General features: G+C 35.8%; 1 protein-coding gene across 4 annotated transcripts in view; it reads left to right on the top strand.

Annotated features, from left to right (window-relative positions):
* Positions 1–15,117, top strand: part of LOC124363186 (eukaryotic translation initiation factor 5B) — a 120,587-nt gene that overhangs the window by 65,813 nt on the left and 39,657 nt on the right. The window contains exon 21 of one of the 4 annotated variants that reach the window (XM_046818339.1): positions 14,727–14,858. The exons of the other annotated variants lie outside the window; for them this stretch is intronic. Coding sequence (XP_046674295.1) covers positions 14,727–14,843 — 117 coding nt within the window. The 3' untranslated portion in view covers positions 14,844–14,858. Of the gene's footprint in view, positions 1–14,726; positions 14,859–15,117 lie in introns of those variants that run through there. 4 annotated transcript variants of the gene reach the window in all.

The following is a 15,117-nucleotide window of genomic DNA, read 5'->3' as shown; positions in this document are numbered from 1 at the left end:
GTAAATACCAAAAATATGGACTTTAGTAACTACGCCTTATAGAAAGTGGAAAGATATAATAGGCAAATTCAACTCTCACAGCAACTCTAGTACCACAAATTTTCTTGTATAGCTACAGAAAACTTTACGAAGTTCGATTCTGGCCGAGTAGAGTAGAAGGCACCAATGTGATGTTTGCATTCACTGGATAAGAAAGAAGAAGAACAAATTAACACAACTATAATCTGTGGAGAAAATGAAATACCCCTTCGGAGACATTGGGGCCACTGAACGGCCGAAACCCCTTTAGAAAAGGAGGGCAATTTTCTAGCGTTTGCTCGGGTACGGGTACAGATCAAACTAACGGTCGGAAAATGCACCGGAAAAACTCTACTGATTAGAAGTTCAGCTGCTTTGGATTTCACTTATTGAGGTATTTATGAATTAGTTATAATGACGATTTTTTTTATTTTTTTTTGTAACATTACACTGTAGACGAGTGCATAATTATCGAGGAAAAATAAAAAAAATCACTTTCGGTCGAAAATAAAAATGCACATGAAAAACTCTAATGATTAGAACTCAACTACTTCGGACTTCAGTTATTGAGGTAAACGTGGTATTTTTTATTGAGTTAGGGGCAACGATTTTTTTTGTTATAATTGTTATCATTTTTGTTATAATTAATTATATAGTACTCGACTAAACTATATAACTATAAGAAAAAATCACTTCCGGTTTGGTAAATACCGAAGAAAAACTCTACAGATTCAAGTTTTGAGACGATTTTGGATTTCACTGGTTGAGTGGTGAGGTAAAAGTAGTACTTATAATTATGTTACAACACATTGATTTTAGGTATTAATTCAACGCTAACTAATAAATATATAATTATCGAGAAAAAAAACAAAAATAATCACTTCCGATCGGACTATACTACGGAAAATGAAATAATACCTCAGTCAGTGAAATCCATAGTAGTCGGAACTTCTTATCAGTAGAGTTTTCTGGTGTATTATCCGACAGGAAGTAATTTTTTCAATTTTTCCTTCGATAATTATATAGTTATTAGTCAGCGTTCAATTGATACCCAAAATCAACGTACTAACATAATTCTAAGTACCACTTTTATCTCAACCACTCAACCAGTGAAATCCAAATCGTCAAAACTTGAATCTGTAAGAAAGCTTTTCCTCGGTATTTTCCGTCCGGAAGTGATTTTATTGTTCTGTTTCTCGATAATTATATATGTAAAATTATATATGTATATAGGTTAGTCGGCGTTGAATTAATACCTAAAATCAACGTCCTAACATAATTCTAAGTACCACTTTTACCTCATCCACTCAACCAGTGAAATAAAAAATCGTCAAATCTTGAAATCTGTAGAGAGGTTTTCCTTCGGTATTTTCCGTCCGGAAGTGATTTTATTGCTTTGTTTCTCGATAATTATATATGTATATATGTATTAGTCGGCGTTGAATTAATACCTAAAATCAACGTCCTTAACATAATTCTAAGTACCACTTTTACCTCATCCACTGAGAACCAGTGAAATAAAAAAAATCGTCAAATCTTGAATCTGTAAGAGAGGTTTCCTTCGGTATTTTCCGTCCAGAAGTGATTTTATTGCTTTGTTTCTCGATAATTATATATGTATAAGAATATGTATTAGTCGGCGTTGAATTAATACCTAAAATCAACGTCCTAACACATAATTCTAAGTACCACTTTTACCTCATCCACTCAACCAGTGAAATAAAAAATCGTTAACACTTGAATCTGTACAGAGCTTTTCTTTGGTATTTTCCGATCGGAAGTGATTTTATTGTTTTGTTTCTCGATAATTATATATGTATTAGTCGGCGTTGAATTAACACCTAAAATCAACGTCCTAACTTAATTCTAAGTACCAAATTTTACCTCAACCAGTGAAATCCAAAAATCTTCAAAACTTAAATCTGCAGAGAGCTTTTCCTTCGGTATTTTCCGTCCGGAAGTGATTTTATTGTTTTGTTTCTCGATAATTATATATGTATATATGTATTAGTCGGCGTTGAATTAATACCTAAAATCAACGTCCTAACATAATTACTAAGTACCACACTTTTACCTCAACCACTCAACCAGTGAAATCAAAAACGTCAAAACTAGAATCTGTACAGAGCTTTTCTTTGGTATTTTTCCGTTCGGAAGTGATTTTATTGTTCTGTTTCTCGATAATTATATATGTAAACATTATATATGTATATAGGTTAGTCGGCGTTGAATTAATGGACCCCCCCCTTCGCTACGCCACTGCTGAGCAATGCCTTTGACTGTGTTGACAGCAAAATTCTCATTATAAAATTAAAATACTATGGTTTCCAGGACTTGTGAAATATGCCAAGTTACTGTTTATTTACAAGTTGAAATACTTTTCCAATTTATAAGAAAACTTTCTGTAAGGATCTGTTTACATATTATATTATCTTTTAGATATACTTCTATCAATACAGAACATTATAAATATGATTTATAACGCCAAACTGGAATATAATAAAATAAATTAAGTTATAAATATAAATAAAAATATTAAAAATTGTTATGTGGAGCTGAAATATGTTTTCCTTAAAAACAATTTGATGATCTAAATAAAAAGACCAATTTTAAGCAAATATTGTGTGATTAAAAAATAAATAAATTTAAGTAGAAGACTGCAAAAGGCTAATTTGAGTTGAACAATTTTGGGATGTTAAAAATTTTTGGAAATTATATTATTTTTTGAACACCCAAATAGTTATAGGGAGTCGAAAGTCTGGACAATGCCATGTAAAGTTCCCTTATGTTGAGGATTTCTCTGTTATTTCAGTTTCAGTTGTTATTTCATGTTTGTTGCAGCTGTTAGTATAACAGAAGGCGTGTCTGAACTGACTGAATAGTTATTGATTCAACTTGTCTGCTCAGAAAGCAAACAAACGAGCACCAACACATTAGTTATCAGACTCCGAAGAACATCAAAGCTGAGGAGTTGTGATGTTTTCTGTTTCACCTTTTGTAGAATCCCTTAGCAACACAAAAATACAAGTCATATGATTTGTAGTATGAAGAGAATAACATTGTAAATATAATTATATAATTTTGATTTCTTTCTAATTGCTACCATACCACAATACTTCTCTCATTTCTTCTTTCATAGTTATTTTTAGTAAATTTAAAAGTTTATTTCTGAAGAAACAAAATTAACATGTGAATATCCTAAAATGGTGATTGCAAAATTTACAAGTATGGGTAAATAAAAAAACCATAGTTACAGTAAAGTGTTAAATTTTGGTCATCTCACAATGAAATTATCCAGGTGTTGTAAATTGCTAAAAGTGCTGTGTTTCCCTCCTTGTTGCCCGAGAAACATAATCGAACACGCAGCCTTCCAACCTCCACCACCCACGTACAGCCTCCATCACAACCCACAGACAGGTGAAGATGAAGTGATCACCGATAGACACGTGGAGAGCAACTTCTTCAATAGACATCCCATTGTATTAACAGATATTGAATTTACACATGTCTGCACTAAAAGTGGCACAAAAATAGCTTGTATGTATTATGCTGTAAAGCCGGGTAAGAGAACCACTATTTTATATTCCCACGGAAACGCCTCTGATTTAGGAACTGTGATCGGAGTCGCAATTTGCATCGCGAAGCAGGTCAAATGCAATATTCTCGCATATGATTACTCAGGATATGGTGTGAGTTCAGGGAAACCCTCAGAGAAGCAAATCTACATCGATATCGAAACGGCTTTTAATCTGCTGTTGACAAAGTACAACTGTCAGCCAGAAGATGTCATCCTTTTCGGACAGAGTCTGGGCTCGGCCCCTACCATCGACTTGGCATCACGTGTGGAAGTGAAGGCCGTCATCATCCAGTCAGGCTTCGCATCCGCTCTCAATGTTGCGTTTCCTCGAGAGGACAAGCAGCCCATGTGTTGCGACATGTTCGAGAACATCGACAAGGTGAGCCGTGTGACTTCACCGACGTTAGTGATCCACGGGACAAAGGACGATGTGATCGACTGGTCCCATGGTGTTGCCATCTACCAGCAGTGTCCGGGCACGCAGACCGTAGAGCCGCTCTGGCTGGAAGGTGGTGGACACAACGACCTCGAGTTATACTCTCAGTTCTTTCACCGTCTTCGCAAGTTCTTCAAGAAGGAGTTAACACGGAAACCACAATACTGAGCTCCAGAGACGAGATATGACAATGTTATTGCATCCATTAAAGTTTATTTTTAACAGACATTTGATAAGAAACTTGTTTGTCACTCTTTGTCTCTATTTCGGTTGCATCATTCGTAAGGAGTACTCTCAAATTTAATTACAATATTATACTATGGAATTCTTGAAATAGAAATTAACATGCAGAGACGAATGTTACTGTTTTCTTTCCGATCTCCTTTGGGATAGCTAGTAATAGACTGAAGGCTGTTGAACTTTTTCATTTCTAATGAAAAACCTTATCGTGTTAATTATCCTTTCTTTGTTATATCTATTCAACATCGTATATTTTTTAAAGATATTGCACCTTTCTCCCCAATGTTGAGTGTTAGAAAAATTATTGTTGTGGTAAAAATTATGAATTTGGTCTAGCAATAATCTGTAGAAGTGTGGTGCATTAAATGATGGTTAACGCCAATTTAAGAAAAGCCAAACTTTAACAGTGTTGAGAATTTTTTCAAAGGCCTATGTAAGTCAGAGTAACGATCTTTCAACCTTTTGGATACAGACTCCAGATATTCAGACATGTAAAAAAATGCTGAATAATACTAATGCCCTTGTAAAATTGTATTTCTATTAAAAAACAAAAATTGTGATTGTGTAGAAACAAAAAAAGAATCATTAATTTTTACAAAATATGAGAGTTATAGGCAAACATGTAATATAGTACACAAGTGCCTAATGACTAAGTGTATGCAACTGACAATTTGGCTAAACTGTCCTGCCATATCGAAAATTCGGAAAAGATTCCTGGGAGCATATCTCCTCAGACTCTGAGAACTTAAATATAAGTAAGGAAGGCACAAAGGTCCTTTTAGGACTATGTGGAGAGACAATTGTCTCTTTCCCTCAGGATTAAAAAAAAATGCAACTAACAAGTGTCTGAGACAATGTGGGTTAAAGGAAATCCGGAGGGTATAGATTAATAATAATAAAAATAATACCTAAAACCGTAAGCATTATTTCCAATGGCCTGCTGACACCGGCTAAGGATTGCTTAGTGTCTTGTCTGTGGATCAAGTTTCTAGGGTCATTTCACACGGACAAACTCAAGGGAACCTTAATATCTGACAGGTTCCTAGGAAATGTCCTACTCAGACACACCCTTTGGAACCTCAGTCGACCTTCACGTAGCATACAGCTGTACAACGAGGAGGTCACTGATTCAATTCCCAGAGAGTTTTAATAAGAAATTACAAACTGGTTTGAATCGTTTTCTCCTGATTTATTTAGTATAACCTATGAAAATACCATGATATTAAAATTACCTTATTTAACCCTTTGAGTGCCGCAGCGTCTACATAGTAGATGTTGTGAAATGTGCATAAATTGCCGGCATCTACCCAGTAGACGATTTGTATTTAATTAATATCACATATAATTCATTTTTGTTTTGACAAATAACTTATTTCACAGCAATCTACAAGTTTCAAACAATCGATTGTGATTGATTTTTATTGTTCACCGCCTCCTTGTAGTTATTTGCCATCAGAAACAAATAGATGACGCAATAGTTGGTCAGCTGCTACTTGTTGCCATTAACTACACAGTTTGGTTCGTTGGGTGTTTACATTGTGCTAGTTTCGTGTTTATGCTGAAAACTGTTGTTATTGCTATTCTGCAATTGTGTTCAGTAAAACTTACAATGCATTTATAAATTTTTTTTTTCGTGTTTATTTGTTTAGTGATGTATATTTTATTGTTGGATTGGTGATGAAGTAAAACGCAAGTTCCAATCAAACTATTGATTTTAGGTGAAGTAAGGTTATATTGTAGGCCTGTGTATATTTTTATAAATATATATAAATAAAATATATAAAATATATATATAAATATTTTTATATACTTTTTATATAATTAGTATTTTACAGTCGTCTTACTTCATTGAGTGAAATAGAATAGTTATAATATTGTTTCTAAACTTTTGACAAACTTGAACAAAAATTGCTTTTTGTTGTATTTTGTATATATTGCAGTATCTGGTTAAATATTACTGTAACACACCATATTATGCATGATTTTTGTTCAGTTTTTCATGCTCTTTCATATGGTATAGCTAAAAAAATTTAAAAAAATATTGTATATATAATTTTTTGGTTCAGACTTGAAATGTATTTTTTTTCATTTTTTAGTTTTTTGTTATAACCTATATTCTTTTTGTGTAAATAATAATAAAATTATAATATTATATGGAAAAAATACCTTGTTTTATAACTCACAAACTGTAAAAAAATTATTCAAATCGGTTTGAATTGTTTTTTTTTTAATATAGTTTTTTTCCCCACACGATTGCAAAACAGAAGGAAAAGCTCCGGCAATTTATGCGTATGACTTGGGAAAAATGCTGTGGCACTCAAAGGGTTAAAAGGTCCAAACATGTATTATGTAGGACGCCATATGGAAATAAGAACAAATTCGACTATGTGGCATTTACAAGTTCCTGTTCAGTTGGTCCTAGAGGTGATGTTGAAACATCACAATTCAAAGCAAAGAGAAAAAATTAGAAGCTTCACTGGAACACTTGAACACAGCCCAATCTGATGGTCAGACCTAGAGTCTACAATTGCTGGGATAGCGCATCCTACCACAAACAAATTCCGTTGACTGGTTCCTAGTTAAAATCAGTGACATTGGACAGTATTTTTTCAAATTGAAAATTCCTGTCTAAAGGAATGAACTTCTATTGCCACCAGTCTCGTCGGGAATAAAATTCTCAGTACAACAAATGGTGTATCTAGGAGAAGACAAAGAGGTTAGAACCCCTCTGAAGGCTTGAAGAATTTTGAAAATTTACAAATAATAGCAATCCAACTTGTTTTAAATACATCAGTTAAATGTTTTACTTGGAATTGGGCCTATCTAATTTATTTAAATTTAGATTTATTCATATTTATGCCGGCTAAAAAAAATGTGTGGTGTGGTCTTCTATTAGAATTATTCCCCCCCCCCCCACATAGTCAGGTCCTAGTTACGCCACGAATACAAAATTTGCATGTTACTGTTTTCTATTTAATGATCTGGTGTATTGGATAAATTGATTTGTACATTTTCATCTACAAATCTGCAAGCTCACCAATATAAATTGTCTAAAATTGGAGACTTTATTGTTTCCACTAACTTTCGGTTCGGCAGACGAAATAACCGGATGTTTTACCGTAAGCTAAGTTTCTCATAGCAGCGTTCTGCTCTAAAAGATGACCGGTAAGACATGTACCAAGGACACCCACCAGATAGGTTGACACAGAGTGAGTTATGTTTCTTGTCTGACAGTGTGACACAGTTCAAGATAACTGAGTCAAGGTTAACATTGTGCTGATAAATTTCAATATTATTTTGGACAATTTCCATGTGTTTTGTGCCAAATTGCGATAACACTGTATTATTTATCATAAATTATAGACTCAAAAATCAACAGAGATTTTACAAATTTTATTTATAAAATTAAATGGGGTCTTAAATGTTTGTGCAAAATATGTTATCCATAATACCACCAGAAAAGAGATGAGATAGAAAAAAGGTTATTTTAGAACTTATCTTTATAGAATTTTTGTATTTTGATCTATGAAATAGTATCCTACTGTTTTTTTTTTTTTTTTTTTTTTTTTTTTTTTTTTTTTAATAATCCTGTATATACTTGTACAACACCTGTACATACCTTTTTATAATATTGTACAACAATACATTTGCCATAAGCAGTTTTAAAATTAATAGAGATTAATTAAATTCCCTTTGGAAGTTTTATTGGTTTAATTAGTGGATATTTAATTAAATCCACATTTCATTCACCAGACAAGTATATCAAATAAATTAATATTTCATTGTAATTTAAACTTTGTTTACGAATTTTTAAGGAGCTCGTTGTTATGTTTGTCAATATTGTTAGTAAATCTTAACACTTTCTGAATTTAGTTCCGTTTTCTCAAAAACAGTTGTTGGAATAATAACAAACATTTTAAATGAATTTACTCTTGTTACTGAATTGTAAAACTTTGGTCACAAAAACTATTCTTTTGTGGGGGAGGGGCTGTACCTCCAGAAGAAAGCAATCAGTGTTCACAGGAAAAAGATGATTTGTTTTGAATGTTCAAAGTAGAGTTGTGCCATTCATGAACACTGTGCAGAAGATCATAAAAGATGTTTTGAGGAATTTATACTGTAGTTATTGGTGAAAAATCAGTGCAATAAACATCTAACTGTAACATAGATGATATCCGAATTCACTTCCAGGCTGATCTGTTATAAAATATTTATCCTCCTTATGGTAGTAATTCTCCTTTTTGTTGGTAGGTCTTTTGTGACACATGCTGTATATAACGTATAAAACAATTTATATACATATTATGAAACGTAACATTATCAAAGTACTTGTCCACGCGCTAAATAAGCAAAATGTTTTTGCAAGAATGAGCTGCCAAAGCAAATTCACAACAACTGATAACTTCATAAAATCATTGACATAGAAGAAAAGAAATGTACACACAGTTAGATAACTTTTAGATTTCCAATGGTATATGAATCATGTTAATAGTTTACATTTTGCACTATAACAAATGCGAGAGTTCCCACAACATGTTCACTCATTAGAAGTTGGAAAGTGCGCTAGAAAGACAGTTAAATATATTAAAAATTTTTAGTTTTATTAAACTGTTGTTGTAACTTTTGTGACCTTTTTTAATAAGATCTTTAAGGTTAAACAATTTTTTCAATTGATTATTTTTAAAATTAATTTAAAAATATTGTTTATTTTCAAATGTTTAAGAAACTTTTACAAAAAATCTCTTGAATAAAAAAATTAGAGCCTATACAAACATTGGAGTGTTTGTTTTTTTTTTTTTTTTTTTCAATGAATGAACTTAATTATAAAAATTTTAGAATAGAGGAAGTTTATTTAAAAGTATATGAATACGTTCAAGTGCAGTAATTTTTTGTTGTGTGGTTGATTATAATTTCAAAATCCTCACTCTTTCCTCCATATAGCTCAGAACATTCCTCCTGATTCGAGTCGAACATGTCCTCCTGATCGAGTTCCAAACATGTCCTCACTGATCGAGTCGAACATGTCTTCCTGATCAAGTCGAACATGTCCTCCTGATCAAGTTGAAACATGTCCTCCTGATAGAGTCGAACATGTCTTCCTGATCAAGTCGAACATGTCCTCCTGATCAAGTCGAACATGTCCTCCTGATCGAGTCAAATATGTCTTCCTGGTCAAGTCGAATATGCCTTCCTGATCAAGTCGAACATGTCCTCCTGATCGAGGTCAAACATGTCCTCCTGATTGAGTCGAATATGTCTTCCTGATCAAGTCGAACATGTCCTCCTGATCGAGTCGAACATGTTCTCCTGATTGAATTGCGTAGTCTGGGGGAGAAGTGTCTTGTAAGGGAAGAGATGTTGAAGGCTGAGGTGTGACAGATGAGTCTTTGATGGTTGTGCAGTCCTCGGGAATTGAGTCCCAGAGTCGTCAGTTTGGGGGTGTAGGCAGGTTTCACTCTGTCGATGGTAACTTGGACATTTTTTACATTTAATGAGTATAGTGAGTTTTCTCATCACGGCTTACTACGGGGGTAAAAAGGCCGGTGTTGTAGAAGTTTTCTGACAGTGTCATCTCAAAGTAAAACATGGCTGGATTTCAAGTCTTGAAATACAAATGTTTTTCTTTTTACCATGTGGAGATCCTGGAGTGTGCCGGAGGTGGCGACGAATTTTACTGACAAAATCGGTTGGATCTTTCTCGTAGATGTGAAGTTTTTTTTTTTAAGAGAGAGGCCGATCCCCTTTTAAGCCTTATTCTGTCCGTCCTCATGGGCCACTGGCCTGTGCAAGGATCTTATCAAACAGAATGAAGGGGAGAGAGTCGATACAGTATGAGGTTGATTGTACTGATAAAAAGTGCAACGGTCTGGGATTTGAACCAGCGCTATCTCTAACTCAGACCCAAAGTCCAACGGCTTAGACTGCTCGGCCATCGGCACTCCCTCAGGTGCAACTGTTAGTTTGCTGGGAATGTGTAGTAGGGGTTCACCGTACAACAGCTCAGTAGCAGAAGAATTTAGATCTGGTCGGAAAGTACTGTGGATTCCAAGGAGAACAACCAGAAGAGCTTCTAACCATTTAGAATTTGGGTGGCACAGCCTTCAGTTGTCTGAGAAATTGTTTCTACCATGCCATAGGCACGAGGGTGATAGCTGCAGGAGCGATGACGTTGGCTGCCAAGGAACATTCCAAGGTGGCAGAATAGATTAGACTCGAATTGGGGTTCCTTGGTCTTTTTGTTGTTCAAGTGTTCTGAAGCGAGAAATGCCCAAAGAGAGATATTCAGCAATTGATAAGGGGGGCCAGCGACTTTTTGAGTCTTTGAGGGGCTACGCTTATGGTCTTTGGTGAATCTATCTACTGCGGATAAGCAGTAACGATAGGGACCTGCTGGTGGAAGAGGTCTGATGAAGGTCTATGTGGACATGTTAAAATCGAGCTGAAGGCAGTGAGAAAATCTTGAGAGGAGAATAAAAGTGTCTGGTCATTTTGGCTTTCAGGCAATGTTGACAGGCACGGGTACAAGATTGACCATCACAATTGCATGTTAGACCATACAAAATGTTGAGATGAGTTTTTTTTGTAGCTTTGAACACGGGAGGTTGGTGTGTAGCCGTGTCACAGTAAACTTGTAGATCAGGTCCTGGTAGTGTGAGGCTGAAGATTCATACTTGTTGTCTTGTTTGTGAGTATTTCCTTGAGTTCTGAGTGATCCTTTTGAGGAGAAGGAAGAGCTTGCAGGTCAATCGGTGTGGATATAGATGGAGTATAGATCTGAGATGTGAAATCTGCGCACATGTTGGATGGAAACATCTGTAACCCTAAGTATAAAACGGGTAGTCTTGACTGACTTCCTACCTGCTTCATCAACGCCCAGCAAAAACCATGAAAGGTAGAGACATGAAATTTTGTATGATTTTTTTTGTGCCCTAGAGGCGCACTAAGGAAGGATTTTGTCACCGGCCTCAGGATTCCACTCACTGGCAAATGAAATAAAGACATTTTTCATTCCATTTTACTGGCTTCTAAAGTTATTTATTCATTAAAGAAATGGGTTGGAGCAAACACATGTTATTAATTTAAAGATTTTGTTGAATATGATCAGCTGTTGGATGTAAACGACTTCCAATACTCAATACATGACTACATTGATAAGGATTGACGATTCTCAATACTGTCGCTCATTTTATTTGATTCCGATAAAAATACTTTCAAAATATTTGAATACAGAATAATGAATAAATCTGACAGAAATGCTTAAAATATATTTTGAAAGTGAAAATATTTTATTTCTGTGCTTTCATCTATATAAGTAAAAAAGAAATGCTTTTTGTTATTGAGGATATCACCTAAGGATGGCTGGACCAATTTGCTATTTTTGTTTTAAAATGTTTATAATAATTCAAATTAGGTTTTTTTGGAAAGAAAATTCATAGAAATCAAGAAATAAAATCTAAAGTTGTAGTATACCTTAACTATGAATGTCAATAATATTATTTACCTCTTACTATAGATCGTATCATCAACAAATTCAAACTAACTTAATCTATTATGAATATTTTTTTAACATTGATTAAATATGTTCCTCAAATATGGCAGTTCCTTTTCAAAATTATCATAGGACTCCATATAACATCATAAGTGCCTCACTAAGAAAGCTAACAAATCCTAAAGATTCCTCTTCCTGACCTTAAATAGCTCAAGTGCTTCTGAAATCTATTGAGCTGTTTAATAAAACACCGTGGAATGTTGCACGGAAGTTCAAATAGGAATATTTTCCAGTGGCCATCACTTATCTCCTGAATGCAGAAACATTTAGGAAAGGTATGTCTGTGAAGTCCCTGGTATTCAGCAAGAAATTGTGTGCGAAGTCAGAGGTAGCAACTAATTTTTTGATAATAATGGGTTCTTCATGTAGAAAGCTCTAAAAGAGAAGGATATTGTGCCTAATAAGATGAAATTCAGGGTATGGTATTTTAAAAATAGTTATTTTATTAATCTAAGAAATATTAAACCGTTAAAACAATGAATAATAATGACCTCGGAAGATTTGTTCACAGTTTTGTTGTTATTTGTGTGCCGCTGATGGTATGGTTCTAGAAAATTGATGATCGAATGAATGAAAATATGATTAGCTCTCAGGGTCAGTCACACAGCTCATTGTACCAACCCAACATGATTCCTAAATAGGGAGTCCTAAGTAGGTTTATTCCATAAGTTGAGGAATGGTGGCTCCTAGTCTGACTGGTTCGGAATCCTCTAGAGATTGGGCTTCCAGCAGTCTCCTGCTCTTAGATGCCAGCGCTACACAGTCAAAGAGGATATGCTGAACAGTTTCAGTTTCCTGGCTGCAAAGACATCATGCGGGTTCGTAGTAATAGAATTCTTGCAATGGCGTAGTGTAGCGGGTACAGCGGTTATCGCGAGATAACCAAATCAAGCAACGTCGAGCGTGGCTGCTGCTTGGATGGGTGGCCGATGAGCGATCCTGTCCTTGCAAGCAGCCCGCCTGCCCAGCTATTGGTGGTGGTTCGGAAGTCACCTCTAAGCCGTTGGTCCTCAGCATACGTGTTAGAAAGGGCTTCTCAGTCCTAACTTCACCTGGTAAAATAAGATATTACTCTATCTTTGTCAAATGACTCCTGAAGTGGTCATTTCCAGTAGGGAAGCAATTGCCCTCCTCATGTTATCTTTACAAGCGCAACATTGGGATTCCCGAGAAGTTTCTGGCAGAGTTGACTGCCAGGCTGACAGTACCACCTACGACTGTTTCCGTCATAAACCCATCTTTTACTGCATTCACAACCTGGGAATAGCTAATCTTGCATACTGGTCAAGGACCCACAAATGTAGCCTGAGCTTCTTTTTTAGGCAAGAGGTACCGTAGACGACTTATATGTCATAATAGATCTTTAGAATGGGATCTGAATATGAATTTTTAATTTTCAACTTTCTACTATTGCGGCGTTTTAGTCAGTTTTACTGAACGTAATTGAGGGAAACTGTCCAAATCCATTAGCAAATCGCAATGGTCTCCCGGAAAATCGAACCCCTGACCTCTCGCGGGTCAGAATGCCGCAGATTTGTCCCTACGCTGTGTCGAAGGTCATTGTAACAATAAAGGCACTAGAGTTTGGTGAACCAATATTTTGCCGTAAGCAATTATTTAGCATTGTGAAACCGGAGGTTTTAAAAGAAAACAACCACGCCCGGCTGTTCCCAGGCCAGGTTCAGGAGACTGATGATAATTACGACCCTCTCAGGCCCCCCTCTTAGGTGGTCGCGGGCATCTTGGACAAAACAATTACGCGTGCCCAGAAATACAGACATTGCCCTAGGTCACCGATAACGATCGTGCTAATTTGTGACACTTATTTCGACAGTTTTCAAAGATGTTCTTAATGAGTAATAAGACTGGTTGTCTTGAATACACCAGAAATACATAAGAAATAATTCTTTAGTTTAAATTAGGCTTTTACAGCCGATGCCGTGGCTACATTGTACATTTTCCGGTTCACACTTTGTTCATTGCTAACACAACTAAGCTCAATAATTTCACTCGTGTGAACCGGATAACGTAGTAATACTCGTACAAAATAAAACTAACCGACCATCGACAGTTATGGAGAAAGTGCCGTTGCACACTAAGCCATGCCCAGTCCTTAGTGTGTATGCATTATTGTTTATTCCGCAAAGAATTTGTTCGTAATCTATCAAAATATTCACGTCAATGCCGCTTATCAAAGTTGTAGCTGAGGGGTCGTTTGCACATGTAAACATTTAACAAAATGCTCCCCTATGCATATGTGTACATAATCTTGTCTTATCTGATCATCTCGCCAATGCTTTGAGGTTAAAACTTATTTTCACGGAAAAATACACCAATCGTATCCCTGTACGGAGCATGTTGGGGACGTGATTTATGTTGCACTTGAAAGAGGACGTTGCTCTCTTATCAGTGTGTTCCAGGAATTGACCTTTTGATATATAACTCAGATCCATTTCCTACGCATTATATAAATATTTTCTATTTACACACACACACACACACACACACACATACATATATATCAAATATTATGCACAGTATTTGTGCGTATTTTCTGGACTACCTGAAACCTTGACGATTCAGGTCTTCAGGGATCCTTCATTGTAAATACAACGGTTCTGGTTCTGTCATATAAACAATAGTGTTTGTATATCGATGGGATCTGTAAAGTGACATAGTCACAGCAGTTCTGATTCTGTCGTCAGTATATAAACAATATTGCTAGTATATCTGTGTTACAGTACGTGGAGCTGGGCGTGGTGACCAGTATCGAGAACAATCACAAGTCTGTGGAGAGCGCATGGAAGTGCCAATATCTCTGCAAAGTGAATCTCTTCGTGAATCGTAATAATCTTAGTTTTCGATACTCTGTCCGCCTAAAACAGCGTTGTTTGATTGTGTTACAGTTCGTGGAGCTGGGCGTGGTGACCAGTATCGAGAACAATCACAAGTCTGTGGAGAGCGCAAGGAAGTGCCAATTTCTCTGCAAAGTGATTATCTTCGTAAATGCTAATAGTCTGTAGAGTGTTCGATACTTTGCCGCCTAAAACAGCGTTGTTGGATTTTATTTCAGTTCGTGGAGCTGGGCGTGGTGACCAGTATCGAGAACAATCACAAGTCTGTGGAGAGCGCATGGAAGTGCCAATATCTCTGCAAAGTGAAGCTAATGTCTGTAGTAGTGTTCGATACTTTGCCGCCTAAAACATGATTATTTCAGTTCGTGGAGCTGGGCGTAGTATCGAGAACAATCACAAGTCTGAGGAGAGCGCATGGAAGTGCCAGCAAAGTGATTATCTT

This window comes from Homalodisca vitripennis, chromosome 5, assembly GCF_021130785.1.
Source record: "Homalodisca vitripennis isolate AUS2020 chromosome 5, UT_GWSS_2.1, whole genome shotgun sequence".
Classification (NCBI taxonomy): domain Eukaryota; kingdom Metazoa; phylum Arthropoda; class Insecta; order Hemiptera; family Cicadellidae; genus Homalodisca; species Homalodisca vitripennis.
This window is presented reverse-complemented; position numbering and strand designations above follow the sequence as displayed.